Here is a 23,317-nt window from a genome sequence, read left to right on the forward strand (position 1 = left end):
TATGGGCTTAATTTTTGGACCGGAAACTGAATCTTAATGGGCTAGGTCGAAAAAATCGGGTGACTCGAATTTTCAGGTCGGCCCGGTTCGGTTTCGGTTGATCGGCAGTCGTTGGTTTTCGTCGTTGGTAGGCGGCATTGATCTGCGTTGGTCGTCGTCCTTGGTCGGCGTTGATCGACGTTGGTCGTCGTCCTCAGTATGAGAGTCTGAGAGATATGAGATGAGAGGGTCGAAGGAGTCGTCGTCCCAAGTATGAGTCTGAGAGAGATGAGAGATATACAAGAGAGATGAGAGAGGAGAGAGATGAGACAGGTGAGAGCGACGTGAGAGAGATGAGAGAGAGATGAAAGCGACGTGAGAGAGATGAGAGCGACGTGAGAGACCTCAAAGTCAAACTTTGGAGTTAGGGTTTTTTTTTTTATTGAGAGGAATCAGATGCATTAGGTTCCATGTGTAACCTGATTTCAACCAATGAAAACTCCACAACCATTAAAAAAGTATTAATTTATATAAAAATTATATAAATTTAAATAAAAATTAAATATTTAATTATTCGGTTCGGTTTTAATCCGGTCAGTTCAACGACTAAACCCGGTCCCGAACCGGAAAAAGCCGGTCCCGTTCGGAAAACTGACTTTTTTCACCGTATTCCGTCCGGTTCGGTTTATGCCCAGCCCTACTACTTGGTATTAGTCATTTGACTTCACTAGCTTGTTCGTAAAAATTATTGTTTGAACATGGCGAACAGCTGAAATTGAAAGAAGTGCCTGCAAAGATTTTTCATCCTTCCAAAAACTGTTCGTGCAAGAAAAAATGTTGGAGAAAAAACATGCTTATGTTTCTTTAAACATAGAAAAACAAAATTATATATTTTTAAGAAATTGTCGGAGTTTCTTTTAAATTAAGAACACGGTAGACTCTTGGTAGATCAGACCGATTTAAATTACAGAAATTTCGAGTTTGCAGAGATGGATTATGGATACTTGAATCTTGTCTAATTAGTGTAACCCGCGTGCCCAATTATATTGTCGGGTTGGGTTTAGGTCGGACTGGCCTAGCAGCCTGAGCCTAGAGAATCTTAAGCTTGGGCCTCGACATTTGTATGAGAGAGAATGCAGCCCACTTCGCTCCCACCAAAAACAATACGGAATCATCCAAACTCAGTGTGTGCTCTTCGAGGATTCTTTAGACGGTGAGAGAGGGAGCTGCGCCACGGTCAGTGGAAACCGGAAAAGAAGGAAGCAAGCAGGGTGGCTCTATCCAGTTCAGGTGTCATCAAATGAAGAAGAAGGTAAACCCGAACTTATTCTGGTTATGACTTTGTTTGGTTTGCTTCGCTATCAAGGACATGAATTTTCCACTTATTCCTTGCTCATTTGTTTACAAAGAATCTTGCTTTATGTCTCCCCAATTTGTCCTCTCACCAAAATAACGTGTTTACAGTTTACACTCCTCATAAATGTGAAAGCACGCAGCTTTCAGATATGGTTAATTATTCTCAATAAAAGTTTCTTTATTCTTTTTTTATTAGGGTCTTCTCGAGTGGTTGGCTCGGTCGCTCCGTCAGTTTTACATGTGCCTTTTTCAGTCAATGGCCTCCAACTTGGAGCTTGCTGGGTCAGTCAAAGTCAATGGATTCCCAATTGGAAACTCGGAGCCTCACATTGAACATGTCCCCCTTTACAAGCTTTTTATTCGGGTCTTTGCATCACTGGACTTCACCAATTACCAAGTAAGAGAAATTTTTTGTCTTGCATATTGATCTGCTCTATTGCCTTCTAGTTTAGATTGGAACCGATACAAGTTCCCTTTTTGGATCTGAAAGTTTCGTGATTTGGTGATATCCAAAGAAGCTGTGGGAGTGGAGGGGCTTGTTTTATTATATAGTTTGATCACCAATACAGAGGTAATGCGAGTTTGGATTGGAATATACTACTTTTTTCTGTCATATTTTGTTGGTTATGTTGTGGAAATGTTTACGTTTTACTAAGTTTTCTGATTTTGGTGTTGGGTAATTTTGTTGTAAAGGATCAAGAATGGCGGACCTCGCTGCAGGTGGTGCTATGGGAGTGCCGTTTACTATACTGTATGAAGTGATTAAGGAAGTGGTGATCAAGACTTCGATGTTTAGACCTCTCCTTGAAGAGCTGAAGTCAAAGATAGAAGCTTTGAATCCACTGATTGCTCAGATGGACAGCTGGAATAAGGTGTTGGATCGTCCAGAGAAGGAACTTAGAGAATTTAAAGTACAAATGGAGAAGGGCCCTGAGCTTATTACCAAGTGCGCCAATCTTAGCAAGTGGAAAAGCTACAAAAAGTATAAATACAGCAACCAACTTCTTGAATTGCAGAACTCTCTTCAGAATCTGCTGTTTATACTGCAATGGCAACAAGCAAGGGATGTGAAGGAGACCTTGGTTGGAGTAAAGAATGTAGAGACGGTGGTGCAGCGAGTGGATGTGAGTGTTGCGGAATTAAAAGAAGAAGGGATGAGTGTCATGAAGGTGACCTTGGATGAGGTAAGAAATTTAGGGACGATGGTCCGGCGGATTGATAAGAGAGGTGAGGTACAGAACCCGTTAGATTGTGAAGTACCTGAACCTCCATTGGTTACAGTTGGATTGTATGTGCCTTTGAGGGAATTGAAGATGAAGCTTCTTAAGAATGATAATGTATCAATGCTTGTGCTAACTGCTCCTGGAGGCTGCGGGAAAACCACATTGGCCACAAAGTTTTGTCAGGATGAGGAAGTCAAAGGTATAAAATCATTTTTCTTTCTGTCGAATTGGTATTTAATACTTCTACTTGAAATGGGCTTATAGTATCAATGATCTGAAATTTAGCTTCATTTTATCTCAGTTAGCCTGTTAGGGATGATATCAATCCTCCAGTCTTATTTTATGAGAGTTATCATTAGACAATACCATATGTAAACTAGCTGCAGATAATGACTTCATAGTCAAAGCACTTCTCTGATGGGTGTTGCTCAAATGTAATGTCTTATTAGATTCAAATTTTTCATTAAGATTTCTTCTTTCAATATGGCTAGGGGATATTAGTTTCAAAGAGCCCCGAGACTCGCTAGTTCTGAAAAGTAATCTCCATTGCTGTTGGATTGTTCTTTTCTTTTAGTCATTACTTTTGAACTGTCAGTCTTAACAAATAGCCCTGTAAAAATATATTTGCCTCATCTTATAGGTATGAACTATTACTTTGGAAAAGTAACCAGGCATTTGTTATTACTTCATGATCAGAATATTTTTTTTCTTAAGAAAACTGCTCAACTCGTTTTTGACTCTTTGCAAATGCTGGGGCTTCAATTCAGATCAAGATTACCATTGCTATTTTTTTTTTTTTTTTTACGCACAATTTTTAGACAGATTTAGTTGACCTCTCAGTGACAGCTTATTTTATTCCAACTGGATAGGTATATTCAAGAACAATATCTTCTTCGTCACTGTTACAAAGAAGTCAACCTTCAACCTTATTGTACAAGGACTACATCAACGCAAGAGTGCCGACATACCTATGTTCCAAGATGAAGCCACTGCTGTTAAGTGGCTGCGTAAATTTCTAATGGAAGGACAGAACCCTGTACTGTTGGTCCTGGATGATGTTTGGTCTGAATCAAAATATATTCTTGAAAAATTTGATGAAGTGAAAATGCCAAATTTCAAGATTCTGGTGACATCAAGATCACAGTTTCCAGAATATGGCTCAGTTTATCATCTAAAGTCATTGAATGATAGAGATGCAATGACTCTTTTCCGCCATTCAGCATCCCTGGGAGATGGTCAATGGAATAGTCTTGCTAGAGAGGTAATTCCTTAGTCTGGAATGCAGTCATGCACTACATATTCTTATTTATGACTCACAAACTTAAGGGGGGAAAGATTTATTTTTCGGTTTTACACAAAGTATCCATTATGTTTCCTTTTTACACCAAGTATCCACACTCACAAGTGAACACATTACCCATATCAACCTCCTTATATTCTTACATTCATGCTCACTTTACTCATCAAAAGTAAAATAAATAGTTAATGTAACTATTTTCTTCATGAAATTGAGAGATGTTACCCCAACTTGAACTTTCGTTCTACAACTCATATAGTCATTTAACTACACTTGGGACAATTCAACTGCAGATAGTAGCGCCTTGTAAGGGATATCCACTTGCAATTAAAGTGGTTGGAAAATCACTTCGCGGAAAACCGATTGAGTTCTGGCGTAAAAGAGCATTGGCATGGTCTAAAGGTGATTCTATTATTGATTCCGAGACTGAAGTGCTTCTTCGCCTTCAAACCAGCTTAGATGCTTTGGATGAAAAAGAAGCTTTCATCAAAGAATGTTTTTTAGACCTTGGTTCATTTCCCCAAGACCAAAGAATTCCAGCAGCTGCTCTGATTGATATGTGGGCAGAGTTATATGAAGATCTCGATAAAGATTTTCTGGCCATTACAAACGTGTATGAGCTTACCACCCGAAGTTTGGCTGATCTTGTAGTCACAAGGTATGCAAGCTTCTTTGTTTCTCCTGTATGATCTTGATTCAGCTTATCTATATTCAGGAATAGATGCTGATATAACTTGCTTTTGGATTATGTTTGTTGAACAAGTGTCTTATGAGTAACTAAGTTTTGATCATAACCAGGAAGGAGACAGTGGAGGATGATGACTACTACAGTGAACACTTTGTCACCCAACATGATTTGCTCAGACAGCTCGCTGTCTACCAAGCGAAACTAGACCCAAGTAAAAAACGACTGATCATAGGCAACCGTGGAGACAATCTACCTAAGTGCTTGACTGAACAGAAGCATCAACCAATTAAACCTCGCCTGTTATCCATCTCCTCTGGTTGGTCCTCTCTCTCACCAAATACGTAAATATGCAGTTGCACACACATGCACATGCACCCACACATCCATGAGCACTTGCATAAATTTGAAATTTGAATAGTATTTCCGCATTCAATTTCTCCTTACTAACATCATATCGCTATTTGCAGATGAAACGTTCTCGACAAACTTACACAACATTCAACTAGCTGATGTTGAGGTTCTAGTTTTGAATTTCAACACAAAGAGTTATGCTTTACCTGAATTTGTGGAGAAAATGGTTAATCTGAAGGTTTTAATAGTCACAAATCATGGTTTCATGCCTGCTGAATTGAGTAATTTTCACCTACTGGACTCTTTACCAAATCTGAAGAGAATCAGACTAGAGCGTGTTTCAATTCCTTCTATAACCAAGCATCCCATACAGTTGAAGAGTTTAAAGAAGATCTCTTTATTCATGTGCAGTATTGGTGAAGCTTTCAGCAATTGCTCCTTCCAAATTTCAAATGCATTGCCAAATTTAGAGGAACTGAATATTGACTATTGCAATGATTTGGTGAAATTGCCTGAGGAGCTCTGCAATCTGGTTCGCCTAAAGAAGCTGAGTATCACCAACTGTCATAAGCTATCTGCCTTGCCTCAAGATATTGGGAAACTGGTGAAGGTAGAAGTTTTGCGGCTAAGGTCTTGTACAGACTTGGTAAAACTCCCATGCTCAGTTAAAGACCTTGAAAGATTAGATTTTCTTGACATATCTGATTGCTTCAGCATTGTGGAGTTGCCTGAAGACATTGGTGAGCTGAGCAGTTTAAGAAAGATCAACATGAGACAGTGCTCAAGATTGCAAGAGCTCCCCTTATCAATTCTGGATCTTCAGAAACTAGAGGAAGTGATATGCGATGAAGAGACAGCAGGGCTGTGGGAACCCTTCTCATCCGGACTTTGCAACGGAGTAGTAAAGGAAGTCAAAGAAGAATTCAGCCTAGATTGGCTCCAAAAGTTTCAATATTGAAAGTTTTCTTTCATTTAATAAATGTTGCTCCTAGTGATTTGTGGTTCAATTTTGTTTCCCAATATATCTTCTTATCTTTAGAATAAAAAGAATGCAAGAATCCAACTGAGGTTGAGTTCTGAAATTCATTCAGAATAAGAATGGAAGTGTATACTGTATTTCGTGACATTGAATATGTGTATATATGAAGACTAAAAGAGTTCACAAGATTTGGAATTTGATTAAATTACGTTGGGTCTATGGCTAAAAATTCTTACACAAACACAAACGAAACGTTCCAAGTGATTTCTGTGTGATCAATTTCCAAGTAATTGTGTGTAGCAGCTTCAAACTTGCCAAGCTCTAGGTGAATCCGTGTGGTCACTTTTTCAGCGAAGAAACGGACATTGTCTATGGGCTATGGCAGGTGGGATTCTTGGATCAAAGAGAGAAGGAGCCAAGGCATTCGCATTCAAGTATTAATCTACTCGGCTTTGGTGAAATGAAATTGGGAAGAAAGATACAGGGTGCTTTCTCTCAATTTCAAGGCGTGTCATGGATGAAGATATTTTTTTTTTTTTTTTTTTTGTTGAAAGGGGTTTGGAACCCAGCCTAACTGGGAGGCTCAGCTCCACGCCCGACAGACGTTATTATATTAATAAGATAGTTGGATGAAGATACTTGGATACAGACAGTCCCGATCCCCTGGTCAGCAGCTGACCAGGGGAACGCATCCACAGCTAGTTTCTTTGGTAACTCTGCCATCAAGTATTAAACTTTAGCAACATATTGTTCCTTTTGTCTTTATGCCTTCAACATTGTTCACACTTCACAGTTTTTTTTAATTTTTTTATGCCATTGTTCACACTTCACAGTTGTCCCTCAAGAATTCATTAAAAAAAAAAAAATGTGCTCCCACATCTCACAAGTCACAAAAGCAAATATGTGGGTGGGGCAAACTTGTAATTTGGCGCTGGTGGGTTCTTTCATCCTTCTTTCTTCACCACATGAAAGCTCCCTAGAAATAGTAATGTTATTGCTTTGTTGATCTGCAAGTCTCCGGGCAAGTCAATGGGGCTCCAACACAGAAGTTTCCATTCAGCTTCCTGATGAATATTATATATTCATCTTTTCTGTTATGATCACCAATAACAGTGAGAAATAATTGATTGATTTCGAGTGTTCATCTTTATTGGTTTCATGTGTCCCAATTTCCAAAGCTAAGAATCTTAGTTTCCAGAATTTCAAGAACCCAAAATACTCTCTCTGTTTGATTTTTCTGTAATCAATGGTTGGTGGAGGTGATGTTTTTGGTGGGGCCGCTGGAGGATTGCTGTTCAATGTTCTCTATGATGTGCTTAAAGAGCTCATCAGCAAGTCTATGATATATAGACCTCTCCTCCAAAACATTCTATCTGCGCTAGACTCATATGGACCACTGATCAAGCAGATAGAAGCAAGCAATGAGGAACTGGGTCTTCCACAGGAGGAAGTAGCAAATTTCAAAGCACATATGGAGAATGGCATAGAGATAGTCCGGAAGTGCTCTAAGGTTCGCAAGTGGAACATCTATAAGAAGTACAAGTACGCCAACAAACTTCTTGGATGGGAAAGTGCTCTTGTAAGACAGTTGAATCTACTGAAGGCGCAAGGAGTAAGAGATGGGAAGAAGACCTTGGTTTCGGTAAAGACAATAGAGAGGGTGGTCACTGGGATTGAAACGAGTAGTATCTTTTTAGAGGCAGAGGTTGAGCATATTGCAGCAACCAGTAGGCATATGGAGAAGGCGCTCAGCGGAGTTGAAATGATAAGTGAAGATATAGTGGAGGGGATGTACCGAATTGAAGACCGAGTTGAAACAAGCAGTAGCATTGTGGAGGCAGGGTTGAAGCGGATTGAAGACCAACTTGAGACACGAAATGGAGCTAAAGTTGGAGCTTGGGGTGTTGTGCCTGAACTTGCACAGTTTACGGTTGGATTGGATGAGCCTTTGAAGGAATTGAAGATGAAACTTCTCAAGGAGGATGGAGTCTCGATGCTAGTGGTCACTGCTCCCGGAGGATGTGGGAAAACTACATTGGCAACAAAGTTTTGTCAAGATGAGCAAGTCAAAGGTATCATTTCTATGCTTGTGAATTGTGATATGTTTCATTCAGAAAATTGCTTCCCTAGTTTCGTTTCCTACTCCTTGAATTTACTTAGAATTGCAATGGTGTATATTTTTTTGTTTGTAGGATTATAGACCAAAATTGAGATGACATCTGTTTGACTAATTACTTGTGCTTTTTTTGTATAGATAAATTCAAGAATAATATCTTCTTTGTCACTGTGTCAAACACACCAAACCTGAGCCTTATTGTGCAAGAGCTATACCAACGCAAGGGTTCCCAGGTGCCTACTTTCCAAAATGAAATAACCGCAGTCAAGTGGCTGCAAACATTTCTGAAGGAAGAAGGACAAAACCCTTTACTATTAGTCTTGGATGATGTTTGGTCCGGATCAGAATCCCTACTAGACAAGTTTCAGTTTGAGATGCCAGATTACAAGATTTTGGTCACATCAAGATCTGAATTTCCGAGATTTGGTTCCTCATATCATTTGCGATCATTGGATTATGACAATGCCATGAAACTTTTTCATCATTCAGCATCTTTGGGAGATAAAAGCTCACATATTCCAGAATACCTCTCGAGTCGGGTAATTTCTTAACTGCAATGAACTATATATTTGTATTTGTCTCTTCATAACTACAAGTTACAAAAGGTGGCAAGTGTTGTAGAGAATAAGTACTTGGGAGAATGTAGGATGTATTTTATTAATAATAAGGGTCTCTTTATATAGAGGATTACGAGTACATTATTCTTGGAGTACAAGTGAAAAATTCTATTACATTGTAACTAGGATATCAATAGGATCTCTATGAGAATATACTAACCCTATTACAACTAGGTTAAGTAACCTCGTTTGGACTAGGCATGCTAGGACTCTATCTCCTGCAACAGTGAGGACGTTTTTTCTTCTATACTTTTTCCAGTGTAAACACATCTGTTCTTATTACCGCACCTGCTAGTAATTAAACATTTAAGCTTGCTTTACTTATAGAGAAAAAACTAAGCCAAAGTAGAAAATAGTAGATATTTATTTAATCAATTTTTCGTGTTCATGAAAATAATGAGATCTGCAACTCGAATAGTAAATGACTTTGCAATTGCAGATAGTAAAGGGCTGTAAGGGATTTCCACTTGCAATTACGGTGGCAGGAGGATCACTTTGCGGACAAAGAATAGAGATCTGGCAACAAATACTAATTGAATGGTCCAAAGGGTCTTCTATTCTTGATTCTGAGACCACATTGCTTCTTCGCCTCCAAAGCAGCTTAGTTGTCTCGGACTCGGATAAAGAAATGGCTATCATCAGAAAGTGTTTCTTAGACCTTGCTTCATTTCCTGAAGACCAAAGAATCCCAGTTACTGCCCTCATTGATATGTGGACAGAGTCATATGATCAGCTAGATGAAGATATTTTGTGTGTTGCATACCTCCAGAGGCTGACTAACCGAAGTCTGGCTAATCTTGTAGTCACACGGTACGCTAGCTTCCTGTTTCATGATTTTTCTCTATAAGCTTTTCCTTTATATTCATGATAGATGCTGCTCATAACTTTCTATTTTAGTACAATATATTTTGAGCGATCTCTGTTTCTAATCAGCTTAGTTTTGACTAAAAAACAGGAAGGACCAGAGCCTGGGGGATGGATACTACAGCGAACATTTTGTTACCCAGCATGATCTGCTTAGAGAGTTGGCTATCTATGAGACAAAACAACTAGACCCAGGACATAGAGAAAGACTGATTATAAACATATCTGGAGACAATTTTCCCAAGTGGTGGAGTGAAAAGAAGCATGAATCCTTGAAAGCTCGCTTATTATCCATCTCAACTGGTAATCCATCTCTTTTGATAACAATTACATAGAAATGCACAAACGAACATGTATGCACATATGTGCTTATAAGATACAGACTAAGTCTTGAATAGTACAGTCACATATTAGTCCATATTCACACCAAATGACTTGGTTCTTTGCAGATGGAAATTTCTCATCAAAATGGCACCACATGGAACTACCATATGCTGAGGTTCTAGTCTTGAATTTTCAGACAAAGAACTACGCCTTACCCAAATTTGTGGACACTGCGCGTAAATTGAAGGTACTTGTTGTCACAAATTATGGTTTCTCGCCTGCTGAACTAAGTAATATCCCACTACTGGGTTCGTTATCTCATCTAAAGAGAATTAGATTGGAGCGTGTCTCAATACCATCAATGTCCAAGAACCCCATACAATTGGTGGGTCTAAAAAAGATATCTCTATTCATGTGTACCATTGGGAAAGCTTTCAGTGACGGTTCCATCCAGATTTCGTACGCATTTCCAAGTCTAGAGGAAATTAGCATTGACTATTGCAATGACTTGGTGGAAATGCCTGCCGACGTCTGTGATCTTAGTCATCTACGGAATCTCAGTATCACCAACTCACATAAGCTTCTTGCCTTGCCTGAAGAAATTGGAAAACTGGAAAAGTTGGAACTGCTGAGACTAAGGTCATGTACAGACTTGGCACAGTTGCCAGGCTCGAGCAGGAACCTAAAGAAGTTGATCTTTCTTGACATTTCTTATTGCTTTAGCATCAAGGTGTTGCCTGGAGATATTGGTGAAATGAGCAGCTTAAGAAAGCTCAACATGAGAGAATGCTCAAGATTGCAAGAAGTGCCTGTGTCGGTTTTGGATCTTGAGCATTTGGAGGAAGTGATATGTGATGATGAGACAAGAAATTTATGGGAACCATTCTTACCTCTTGGAAACACAAGAATAGTGGTGGAAAAAGAAACTGTCAACCTAAATTGGCTCCATAAGCTTCAATCTTGAGAGTCGTCTATTCCTAATCAATTTCCGAGATCTGTACATTTGATTCGTGTTTCATGGTTTCCTTTCCTCTCACTTCCTTCTCCTTTTTGGATTTGTTTTCCTGCTTTGTAAATAGCATGAGATATTGCATAGTAAAAAAAAGTACATGATGTATTAGGCAACTTTCTTTGATACATTCCATGACCTCAGTTCCCAGTTGTAAATTCTCAGGAAAGTTTAATCTTGGCAGTTCAGTTTAATATGATGAGTGATTCCCTAGATGTTCTATAATATCTATGCATCTCGGCATGATCACAACACTTGGTAACACCGCTTTAATTTAGATCTATATGCGAGTGTTCTTCTAGTTGCTAATGTTATTAGCATTACATCATATCAGTTATGTGTCCTCTCTGACTCTATTTGGTAGGTGGGCTTTATCCTCACTATGAAAGTTTCTGACTGTGATGAGTTAAGCAGAGTCTTCTTTAGACCCATTAAAAAAAAAAAAAAAAGACCGAGGGTCTCCTACTCTATGACAGTCTCTCCGCGTGCTTGCTTAACTCCGCGTATGCTTTGCTTTAGTTTTAAGTCACCTGTCGGCAAGTCAATATTTAAAGTCTTCTGATACTCGGAAGTTTCGATCAATTTTCCCGCTGGATATATAATACCAAAGACCAAATAGGCAGTCTCGCAAACAATATTTAGTTCATTTCTTATTGGAGAAGAATATACAGTATTCTTGCTCGTCTTGCATGATCACCTACAAAGAAGAGAAAATCTAGTTTCGTATTGCTTGCTTTTGGTCATGTTATTGGTTCTAAATGACATTCATGTTATTGGATTCCCAATTTTAGTGGTCTAATTTTTCTTGTTTTTTTCTGATCAGAATCTGCTCTCTTGTCTCAAGATTCCTGACTTCCTACCAAAATGTTTGATCCAGTCGATATACTATTCGAGGAGCTGTATGCTGGTGTTAAAGAGCTGATAAAAAAGAATACCATATTCGATCCCACACTCAAAGCCATCAAAACCAAGCTAGACTCTCTAAAACTAGTGATCCTAAAGATGGCAGAATGCAACGAGGCACTGGATATCCCAAGGGAGGAACTAGAAGGTCTAGAAGAAGTAATGAAGGATGGCAAGGAGCTTGTTCTCAAGTGCTCAAAGATCCACTCTGGCAACTACTACAAACTGTACAAATACGCCAACAAACTCCTTAAATGGGATGAATCTCTTCAAGGAGTGTTGAGTATACTGAATGTACAGAGCAACAGGGATGTCAGGACAATCGCAGTTGCTGTAGGACATATAGAGGCTGAAGTAGGGAGTATAAAGGCGGTGATCAACGAAATGAAAGAGAATTTTGTGATACAGAATCACTCTGCAGGGGTACCTAATGCTTGGTGTGCATTACCTGAACTTCCAGAGTTTCTTGTTGGATTGGATGAGGCTTTGAGTGAACTGAAGATGAAGCTTCTTAAGGATGGGGTGTCAAGGCTGGTGCTGACTGCTCCTGGAGGATGTGGGAAGACTACTTTAGCAACCAAATTCTGTCAAGATAAGCAAGTCAAAGGTATGTGATATAGATCATGATATCTTATAGCTTTTGAACTGTTGTTGCTTTGTAGAAATATATTTGGCTCTTGTGATTTGTAGGACTTATAACCAATCATTTGTTCTAACTCAATGGTTGGAATATATGTTTTTCCTTTTGTACAAGAATAGGTAATTTGAATATCATCTCATGACAACTTATATTTTTATAGTTAAATTCAAGGAAAAAATCTTTTTTATTACCATCTCAAAAAGACCAAACTTGGACCTTGTTGTTCAAGAACTGCGTCAATCAAGTATGGGTTCCAAGGTTCCCACTTTTGAAAGTGAAGTAATTGCGGTTAGGTGGCTGCAAGAGTTTCTGAAGGAAACAGGAGAGAATCCTTTGTTGTTGGTCCTCGATGATGTTTGACCTGGATCAGAATCTCTCCTACAGAAGTTTGATGAATTGAAAATGCCAAATTACAAAATTTTGGTGACATCAAGATATGAGTTCCCAGGATTCGGTTCACCACGTATACTAGAACCACTGAATTATGTAGATGCAATGGCCCTTTTCCACGATTCAGCTTCCCTAGGAGATAAGAGCTCTCATGTTCCAAAAGATCTTCCAAGAAAGGTGAGAAATGCAGAAGTTATATTCTTATTTATGCCTTATAAGATTTAGGGGAGGAAGACATTATGTTGTGCTTTTACAAAAAATCTGAATACACACACCAATGATCAAGCACATTATGATTTCACGAATACCACTAAGTGATTTTACATGTATGATTGTTACTAATGAAAAGTACATAGTTATTATAAACATTTTCTTCATGAAACCACTGAAATGTTCTTGGCAAATTTGAATTTTCGGTCTGCAATCCAATTAGTAACTTGACTTCATTTGGGACAATTTAATTGTAGATAGTGGAGTGTTGTAAAGGATTTCCACTTGCCATTTCAGTGGTTGGAAGATCACTTTGTGAGAAACCTACAGAGTTCTGGCTTAAAAGAGTAAGGGCACTGTCTAAAGGTGCTTCTGTTCTTGATTCTTCAACTGACCTGCTCATATGCCTTCAAAGTAGCTTACATGCTTTGGATGAAGAAGATACCATCCTGAAGGATTGTTTCTTGGACCTGGGCTCATTTCCTGAAGGCAAGAGGATCCCTGCTTCTGCTCTAATTGATATATGGGCAGAGTTATATGAGTTAAATGAAGATTTCCTGTCCAATTCAAATCTCCAAGAGCTTGCCACTCGAAGTCTAGTTAATCTTATAGTTACGAGGTACGATACTAGACTCAAATGTTTCTATGTTCATGAATAGAAGCTAATCAGAATATAATATTGCAATAGTAAGTGCCAAGTGTTTAAGTAAAAGAGATTTCGAGAGAGAATCGATGAGAGAATTGTGTTTCATTATTGAGAATAGGAGCCCTATATATAGGGATTACAAAGTACATGCTCTAATGTTACAAGGAAAACTAATCCGAATAGGACTAGGAAATCTAGAACATTCTCTCCTATTACTACTCCTAGTTTGATAAGGCACACTAAGTCGATTTTCCTTCAACACTCCCCCTTGTGCTGCTCAAACTTTGTGGTGACGCTTCATCCGTTGCCTCGTTAAAAACCTTGCCAGGTAACAAAAACCCTGTGGGACAAAAATAACCCTGGTCGAAGGACAAAAAGAGCACAACACGTCCTTCACTCTTCGAGATCGAACATTTAGATATCATAACTCCCCCTGATGTCGATATCTCCCCCCTGATCGCTACAATCGTGGGAGTTCGGATAACTTTCTCAATCCGATGCTCTTCACATGTTTCTCGAAGGTGGATTTAGGTAACGACTTAGTGAATAAGTCCGCTACATTATCCTCTGATCGAATTTGATTCACTTCAATCTTTAGAAGTGATTGTTGTTGCTGATTATAAAAGAACTTAGGCGATATATGCTTGGTGTTGTCGCCCTTGATGAAACCTAACTTCATTTGCTCAATACAAGCTGCATTATCCTCATAAATGCATGTAGGTTCATCTGTGGTAGACTTCAAACCACAGCTTCCTTGAATATGTCTAATTACAGACCTTAGCCATATACATTCACGCACGGCTTCATGTAGAGCAATAATCTCTGCATGATTTGAGGAAGTAGCAACAAGGGTCTGTTTCGTAGACCTCCAAGATATCGCAGTGCTTCCCATGGTAAAGACATAACCTGTTTGGGAGCAACCTTTGTGAGGGTCAGAGAGGTACCCTGCATAAGCAAAACCCATCAAAACATCATTGTCGTTTTGATGGAGGGGAGTAGGATGAGGCCGGCCACCCTGGACGGCGGCGGCAGCAACATGGCCGGCGGCAATCCTTTGGACGGTGGCGTTTTGCCTCTTGGGGTCCGATCCCAAATTTCCGTCATTCCTTTTCTCTTTGTAGGGATAAAATAGGCCCATATCAATCGTACCTCTTAGGTATCAAAAGATTGTCTTTACACCAATCCAATGGCGGCGTGTTGGCGCAGAGCTATGTCGAGCTAACAAGTTCACTGCGAAGGAGATGTCTGGTCTTGTGCATTGAGCTAAGTACAATAATGCGCCTATTGCACTTAAATAGGGCACTTCGGCCTCTAATGATTCTTCGTCCTCATCCTTTGGACGAAACGGATCTTTTCCTGGCTCAAGACTACGACCAATCATGGGAGTACTCACAGGCTTTGCTTTATCTTCATGAAAGCGCCTTAGAATTTTCTGAGTATATGCAGACTGATGGATCAAAATTCCATCACTACGGTGCTCGAGTTCTAAACCGAGACAAAACCGTGTTTTCCCAAGATCTTTCATCTCAAATTCGGATTTCAAGTATCTAGCAGTTTCCTTTAACTCATCTAGAGTTCCAATTAGGTTCATGTCATCGACATAAACTGCTACGATTGCAAATCCGGAACTTGTTCCTTTAATGAACACGCATGGGCATATTTCATTATTAATATATCCCTTCCCAATCAAGTAGTCACTTAGACGGTTATACCACATCCGTCAGGATTGTTTTAATCCATATAGTGAGCGTTTTAATCTTATTGAAAACGCGCTCCGTGGTTTAAAGCCACTTGATTTGGGTAATTGAAGTCCATCTGGAACCTTCATATATATCTCTGAATCTAGATCCCCATAGAGATATGCTGTAACCACATCCATAAGCTGCATGTCAAGTTTTTCGGAAACTACCAAACTGACAAGGTAGCGGAACGTTATAACGTCCATTACGAGAGAATATGTCTCCTCGTAGTCGATTACAGGGCGTTGTGAAAAACCTTGCGCCACAAGGCGGGCTTTATATCTTACCACCTCATTTTTCTCATTACGCTTTCTAACAAAGACCCATTTATGGCCAACAGGTTTTACATTTGGGGGTGTCTGCGTTATAGGCCCAAATACCTGTCTCTTTGTTAGTGAATCCAATTCAGCCTGGATCGCATCTTTCCATTTAGGCCAATCTGCTCTTCATTGACATTCTTCGACAGAGCGAGGTTCGATATCATCATATTCTATAATTCCTTTTGCAATATGATATGCAAATGCATCATCAATCGCCTTAGAATTTCTATCCATCATCTCATGTACACTACATCATCTCATGTACACTAGTGTAATTCATGGAGATCTCTCTATTCTCTGGAGTTGGTTCTGACATTGGAGCGTCCCCCAATGATGTCTCTTGGACATAACCATAATCCGGAATATTCTCATGAGATGGATTATTTACATCGATGATTAATGGATTATTTTGTGCCAAACTCGCTTTCTTTCTTGGGCGAGAATCCATCGAACCTATGGGCCTCCCGCGCTTCCTGGCAGGAGCCATGGGCCTAGCCACAATGCCACCATCACTGTGAGAGGGGAATTTGGCGCCATGCTCAGTTGCCCTTGAGATGGCATCATGTCCTCTAATTTTAGGAACATCAATCCTTGCAGGCACGTTTGCAGCAGGTATATGTGATCTCGTCACTTTAGCGATATCAGAAAACACATCAGGCATCGATTCTGCTACGTTCTGAAGATCGAGAATTCTCCGCACTTCAATTTCGGACTGTGCGATTCGGGGATCAAGATGAGACAGAGTGGGGACAGACCACGACAATTCATGTCGTTCCTGTTGAACATTTATGTTATTATCTCCCCCTAACGACGGGAAGACTGTCTTATCGAAGTGACAATCCGCAAATCTAGCGGTAAAGAGATCGCCTGTCAAGGGTTCTATGTAGCGGATAATCGTTGGAGAATCATATCCAACATAAATGCCTAATCGTCTTTGAGGACCCATTTTGGTGCGCTGTGGCGGCGCAATAGGCACATATACTGCACACCCAAATATGCGTAAGTGTGAGACATTAGGCTCATACCCAATCACCATCTGGGACGCAGAAAAGGGTTGAGTGGCAGTGGGCCTCAGACGAATAAGCACAGTTGCATGCAATATTGCATAGCCCCAAGCAGAAATAGGGAGATTGGTGCGCATCACCAATGCCCTAGCGACCATTTGTAGTCGTTTAATAGCGGCTTCTGCGAGACAATTTTGGGTTTGAACATAAGGAACTGGATGTTCAACATCAATCCCAATGGACATGCAATAATCATCAAAAGTTTTTGATGTAAACTCCCCAGCGTTGTCTAATCTTATAGACTTAATAGGATGATCAGGGTGGTGAGCCCTTAACTTAATTATTTGTGCTAGGAGTTTAGCAAATGCAGCGTTCCTTGTGGACAATAGCATGACATGTGACCAGCGTGTCGATGCATCAACCAACACCATAAAATATCTAAATGGTCCGCAAGGTGGTTGAATAGGTCCACAAATATCACCTTGGATTCTTTGTAAGAATGGTATATTTTCTTTGGTGTCCTTTACATAGGATGGTCTCGATCCTAATTTTGCTAAAGAGCAGGCTTTGCAGAACGAATAATGGGCTTTAGAAACAACCAATGAGGATTTTGGTTGAGCCACGAAGTCACAAGTGACTTGAGAAGTAAATTTTGGATTGGAAAGAGCATTGGTGGCGTCAATGCCACCCTGAGGCCGCAGGGGGACGGTGGCGCAGGCCAAGGGTGGCCTTTTCTGGGGGTGAACGGCGCCGTGAAGCGCAGGAGCTCTTTCGGAGTCCAAAATCCGACTTTTACTTCGTTTCGTTCTGAAAAATGAATGTCCGTGTGAAGTCTTTAATATACGGATCATCATATCACGACCTGGGTGTCCCAAACGGTCATGCCAAAGCCTATATGTGTCAGAATCCCATAAATCATCTCTCATAACATGATTGGATTCAATGACTCGAATAGTGGTTGCATACAACCCACTAGAGCGACACATAAGTTTATCTAATACTCGTTTATGTCCGTAGTCATTAGAGGTGATGCAAAGGAACTCTTGTCCATTCTCACAATGTGTTTCCACATGAAAACCATTGGCTCTTATATCTTTGAAACTCAATAGGGTTCTTCCTGCCCTAGGAGCATAAAGAGCTTCGGTGACATTTAAAGTTGTGCCATTTGGCAACATAAATTGGGCTGGTCCTCGACCATGAATCAATTGAGATGATCCAGCCATCGTAGTCATGGAAGATCGAGAAGGCGTCATCCATAAAAATAGTTGCCTATTTCGAAGGATGGTATGTGTAGTTGCACTATCCACGAGGCATTCTTGCTCTCCGGGAAACATACTGAAAAATAATAAAGTTCGAAATTAAAACATGTCCGAGACATTGAATAAAATAAATCGATACTTTATTAATAATAGCCAATGATTACATCAAAGTTTCGTGACCAAAATCTAATCCAACATAAAATCAAGGACTAAATTCAGTTTGCCCCCTTCAACTTTGGGGCTGTTAACGTTAGAATCCGTGTGGACTCTAGTTAGCATCAAAGAGAGAGAGATAGAGAGAGAGAAAGAGTTGACACGAGATGTATAGTGGTTCACCTCCGCATGAGCGGGAGACTACGTCCACTTGAATGTGTACTAGTGTGTCGAGCCTTGCGGCCCAACGAGATTACAAAAGATGTAATGGGATGAATGAATGAATTCAGTTGTGGGAGGAGGCATTCCCTTTTATAGATGAAGGAATGCCCTTCCTCTACTTATTCTTCGATGTGGGATAAGTTTCCACATATTTCTAGTCTATTTAACATGTAGAAAGCTATGTTGTGGTGGCATCTTGGCAAGGGCGGGAAGGTGGCTTCCCGGTGGCGGATTTGCGACTTCCGGATACCGCCGCGTAGCTTGAACATAGGGCTACACGATGCAAGTCTCGGTTGGGCCTCACCATGGCTTGTGGATGTCTCAAAGAGGGTGTTACTTATGCTTGGTGATGTAGAGAACTAGCTTGCTAGTGTAGGTATGAACAAGTCCCCGAAGTCCCCGAGTAAGAGTAGCTTCTTGGTTGGGGAGTTCAAATCATGAAGTCATCAAGCATAAGTAATATCCGAGAGGCGCACGGCCCCTACAAGTCCCCAAGCTCCGCAAGCAAGAAGGGACTCGTTAACCTGCACAACAAAAAGCAGGCATACGTAGAATGCGCGTTGCTTGGAGCAACAAAAGTGAATTGTATGGATATGCGTTGGCATATATAAACGTATGAGGTGCGTGATACATGTTGATGTATGCACGCGAATGGCGTCGAGGACGATCGATTATGACGTACAAGCTCGAGAGCGCGTATGGTCGTGTGAGCATATGGATTGCATATGATAAATGTACGTTGTATGAGCGCAGCGAAGGTAAGCGTTTGTTTGGTTGTCGCTTGTATTAATGGAACGCGAAAAGAATTCAATTTGTCGGGAGCGACAAATGGTAGAAGAATTCCATGTTCCATTAACGTGTGGTGTGTCGAGTAGACATGAATGTGAAGATTGGGAATGCCGGGAAGGCGTGAGCGGGAAGCTCGAGGATTGCCGGGAAGGCATGAGCGGGAAGCTCAAGGGGGATGAGCGGAAGCTCAATGGGTTGCCGGGAAGGCATGAGCGGGAAGCTCGTGAGCGGAAGCTCAATGGGGCGCCGGGAAGGCATGAGCGGGAAGCTCAAGGGGGATGAGCGGAAGCTCAATGGGTTGCCGGGAAGGCATGAGCGGGAAGCTCGTGAGCGGAAGCTCAATGGGGCGGGCCCCTGCTAGGCCCCGCTAGAGAGTCCCCGACTCCCCAGCCATGTTTGTTGAGGGGGAGCTGCACGGAGCAGAGGGTGTTGGGAAGCGATCCCAATCTTTGGTACCCAAGCGTCGGGGTTAACTGCCGGATCAATGGCTGCCGTAGGCTGCGTTAACTAGTCCCTTGCTGCCGGATCAATGGCTATTATGAGGCGTTGCCTGGCCGCATGGCGGTTTTGGTCGTAGACCGTGGATGTGTACAGTATGTATGTGCATAAAAAAAAAAATGACAAACACATAGAGCAAGCATGTACAAGTAGTAAAGTGGCCAGGAACATGTCGTAGACATGCGTAAGGGTTTATAGAGAGATGTATAGTCATGGCATCGGCGGTAGCTCAATTTGCAAGAGCGTAAGAGAAGATATTGCTACTTATCTTATGCCGATTTGGAGCGAATTGGAGTCGGCCGAGCGTGACGCTCCATTGCATTGTGGCGGAGAAAGTACTCCGATAATGTCCGTCAACTCGTAGTGGCGGTTGAATGCTCCATAGAAATAGTTGAATTGCCTTGAAACAAAAGAAATGATTAATATGTGGATTTGTAAAATCAACATAACTAATTTGCATATGTACTTTGAAAAGATTTGAAGCAATTTGTATAAGCAATCTAAGATGAATTGCAATTTGGCCATGTTAGGTGGACTAAAGGCATGCTTCATGTAATCATTTTTGAAGTGTTAAATGATTGTTAAGTGCATTGAGCGGAGAAGAATGGTGGAGCACTTGAGTAAGGCCATTAAAAGCGAAGCATCAATTAAATGCGGACACGAGTGTGTGCAATCAGCAATATATATGCTCAGTGCCGCTGCATATATAGTTGTATATGACCAAGTTTGAACAAACAATATAGGCATTGATCATTCTTGGAATAAAGCTGCTAGACATATACAATTATATATGTCATAGGAATTTAAAAGGCACTGCCGCATGACCAAGTACAAGAAACTATGGGCGGAGCATGTGATCTTGCAGGCTTATGATTATTATAAGCAGGTAGCCATATACACATAGCTGCATAATGTGAATGCAATTGGATATGCATGTCATGGTCTGATGGAGACATGGAGACATGGATTTATCAGAGTATTAGGATGCATATTAGATGGGTTTAAAATATGTGTACATATATATGCATATGCATGTATATAAAGCTATCGATTGTCAATGCCTGACATGGACTTTCATAGGTGCACATGTGTTGCATATGGTAGGTCACCAACTTTTGCAAGAAATGATAAGATAATATATGTGCTTGGTCAAGGACGTGTAGCAAGCAATGAGGATATATTAAATTATATATATGCTCTGTCAATTATAATAGGCATATACATGTGTTCGCAATTTAGCCTTGCAGCACCGAAGGAAAAACTTATCTGCTTTCCAGTTTGGTTCAGAGAGGAGGCGCTGAGCTGCATCCGAGGCTTGGCGGAAGGTTCGCCGACGCAAGACTCGTGGGTGGAAGACCCGCTAGCGGACGGACGGAACCTGCTGGCAGAAGACTCGCCGGCGGAACCTGAAGAACATGCCGGCGGAGCGGAGCCTTCGTCTAGCGGATCGGAATTTGACCGGTTAGCCAGCGTTGAAGTTCGGCGGAGGTGTGCCGCTGAAAAAGTGTGGCGGAGCGGAGGTCGCTAGTTGTTGCTCTCGTTGCACTAGGTGGTGGTGGGAGCATCTCTGACCGAGCTAGCTAGAGTGCAGCGGAGCATCGCCGAAGCTAGAGTGCAGCGGAGGATCGCCGAAGCTAGAGTGCAGCGGAGCATCGCCGAAGCTAGAGTGCAGCGGAGCATCGCCGAAGCTAGAGTGCAGCGGAGCATCGCCGTCCGAGCTAGCTAGCGGAGGAAACTCGGCGGATTTGGGCGGAGAGGAGCCGCTGGCTAAGTTCGGCGGTGGAGCCCTTCCGGCGGTGTCCGCTTGACGGAGGAAGGTCGGGAGTTGGGCCTGCTAGCCTGGCGAAAAAAGGAGCCGCTGATGGTGTTTAGCGGTGGAAGGTTGGTGGTGACGGAGCTTCGCTGGCGGTGGTGGCTGGCGGAACTGCAGGTGTGCAGCGGAACATGGTGAGTTGGGCGGTGGTGTGCCGCCGGTGACTGGATTTGGCCGCTGATGGTTGAGCAGTAGAGCTCGCTGGCGGTATAGCTAGATAGCGGGGCCGGTGGAGCTAATGCTTGACGTGGCGGGGCTGCAGCGGGGCGGAGCGGAGCTGTGGTGCGCCTGCGAAGTGCGCCTGCGAAGGCTACGTTGCGGAGTGTGCGTGTGCAGCGGAGGAGTAGCCTTTGGCGCGCATGCAAATTTTGAAACTGGTCATGGGTGCCCAGAGAGTTTTTCTGGGTGTCCAGAGTAAATCCAAATTTTTTTTTTTTTTTTTTTTTTTTGTAGTTGGCGTTGACCTTCATGGGTTGGGCGTTGACCGAAAGTGTGACCAAGCCTGATGGGCGTTGACTAGCTCCGCCGGGCGTTGACCAACCATTGCCGACCGATATGTTGGTGTTTTGAGCAATTTCTGCAAATTTTGACCACTCCTTGGGCGTTGACTACGTGTTGACCGGTGTTGACCAGTGTTGACCGGCCCACAAAGTGCAAATTTCTGCACATTCTGCTCTAGTTGCCGCCAAGAAACATTAATTCGAACATAAACTCAAAGAAGGGAGGAATTTCTTCAAGTTCCGCTAAGCAGACTTAGCTCATGGAAGGTGACGAAGCCAATTGTTGGCTTCCCACAGACGGCGCCAAATGTTAACGTTAGAATCCGTGTGGACTCTAGTTAGCATCAAAGAGAGAGAGATAGAGAGAGAGAAAGAGTTGACACGAGATGTATAGTGGTTCACCTCCGCATGAGCGGGAGACTACGTCCACTTGAATGTGTACTAGTGTGTCGAGCCTTGCGGCCCAACGAGATTACAAAAGATGTAATGGGATGAATGAATGAATTCAGTTGTGGGAGGAGGCATTCCCTTTTATAGATGAAGGAATGCCCTTCCTCTACTTATTCTTCGATGTGGGATAAGTTTCCACATATTTCTAGTCTATTTAACATGTAGAAAGCTATGTTGTGGTGGCATCTTGGCAAGGGCGGGAAGGTGGCTTCCCGGTGGCGGATTTACGACTTCCGGATACCGCCGCGTAGCTTGAACATAGGGCTACACGATGCAAGTCTCGGTTGGGCCTCACCATGGCTTGTGGATGTCTCAAAGAGGGTGTTACTTATGCTTGGTGATGTAGAGAACTAGCTTGCTAGTGTAGGTATGAACAGGGGCAAACATCAGTTTGGTCCCTGATGTTTTTTTTTTTAATCATGATGGTCCCTGCACTTTCATTTTCCATCACGCAAGTCTAAAATTCAAAATTAGCTTGAAACGTGACGTCAGATGTTGAGTTGGACCCGACATCCGGGCCCACTTTTCAGACATTGACCCTCAATATGGACGAAATGTCCAAACTACCCCTTATTACCCAAAAACCAAAAAACAATGGCTGACTCCCTCTCTCTTCTTCCTCCTCCTCTTCCTCCGCCATGAAACACAAAGCACCAACAACCCTCTCGCCCTCGACCTCCTTCTCTCTTCTCCATCAGAACTCAGAAGAACAAAAAGTCTGACACAACAAATCAGACTCTAATGCCCTTAACATTCCCAAATCTCTAGCAATCCAAACATGTTACGAATCAAATCCAGTCGAACAACACCAAAAATCTAACCCCGATTTCAAAACCCCATAATACATGGAAACAAATAAAATAGAAAACCAAATCGAATCGCAAACCAAAAGGAACAGAAGCAAAATTAGAAAGTAAATCGAGCCATCGCTTCGATTTCGATGGTGTCGAGATTGGAAATTGAAATTAGCAATCTGGG

General features: G+C 41.7%; 3 protein-coding genes across 4 annotated transcripts; all 3 read left to right on the plus strand.

Moving 5' to 3' along the window:
* Positions 1 to 1,067: 1,067 nt before the first annotated feature.
* Positions 1,068 to 6,061, plus strand: LOC133720015 (probable disease resistance protein At5g66900). Its single transcript, XM_062146217.1, has 7 exons — positions 1,068 to 1,291; positions 1,532 to 1,906; positions 2,029 to 2,757; positions 3,428 to 3,819; positions 4,149 to 4,513; positions 4,654 to 4,859; positions 5,011 to 6,061. Exons 3-7 carry the CDS (start codon positions 2,037 to 2,039, stop codon positions 5,850 to 5,852), a joined length of 2,526 nt encoding a protein of 841 aa, XP_062002201.1. The 5' UTR covers positions 1,068 to 1,291; positions 1,532 to 1,906; positions 2,029 to 2,036; the 3' UTR covers positions 5,853 to 6,061.
* A 749-nt stretch (positions 6,062 to 6,810) lies between these two features.
* On the plus strand, positions 6,811 to 10,933 carry LOC133720032 (probable disease resistance protein At5g66900). Its single transcript, XM_062146232.1, has 5 exons — positions 6,811 to 7,945; positions 8,128 to 8,528; positions 9,046 to 9,416; positions 9,562 to 9,773; positions 9,920 to 10,933. The coding sequence occupies exons 1-5, from the start codon at positions 7,120 to 7,122 to the stop codon at positions 10,756 to 10,758; spliced, it is 2,649 nt and encodes an 882-aa protein (XP_062002216.1). The 5' UTR covers positions 6,811 to 7,119; the 3' UTR covers positions 10,759 to 10,933.
* Positions 10,934 to 11,064: 131 nt separating this feature from the next.
* LOC133720067 (probable disease resistance protein At5g66900) lies at positions 11,065 to 13,565 on the plus strand. Of its 2 annotated transcripts, none has more exons than XM_062146257.1 (4): positions 11,065 to 11,542; positions 11,627 to 12,313; positions 12,507 to 12,913; positions 13,204 to 13,565. In XM_062146257.1, exons 2-3 carry the CDS (start codon positions 11,668 to 11,670, stop codon positions 12,704 to 12,706), a joined length of 846 nt encoding a protein of 281 aa, XP_062002241.1. In that variant the 5' UTR covers positions 11,065 to 11,542; positions 11,627 to 11,667; the 3' UTR covers positions 12,707 to 12,913; positions 13,204 to 13,565. The 2 variants fall into 2 exon arrangements, with proteins under 2 accessions (XP_062002241.1, XP_062002245.1); XM_062146261.1 differs by having other exon boundaries at positions 11,065 to 11,521.
* Positions 13,566 to 23,317: the final 9,752 nt, after the last annotated feature.

This window comes from Rosa rugosa, chromosome 1 (assembly GCF_958449725.1).
Source record: "Rosa rugosa chromosome 1, drRosRugo1.1, whole genome shotgun sequence".
Classification (NCBI taxonomy): domain Eukaryota; kingdom Viridiplantae; phylum Streptophyta; class Magnoliopsida; order Rosales; family Rosaceae; genus Rosa; species Rosa rugosa.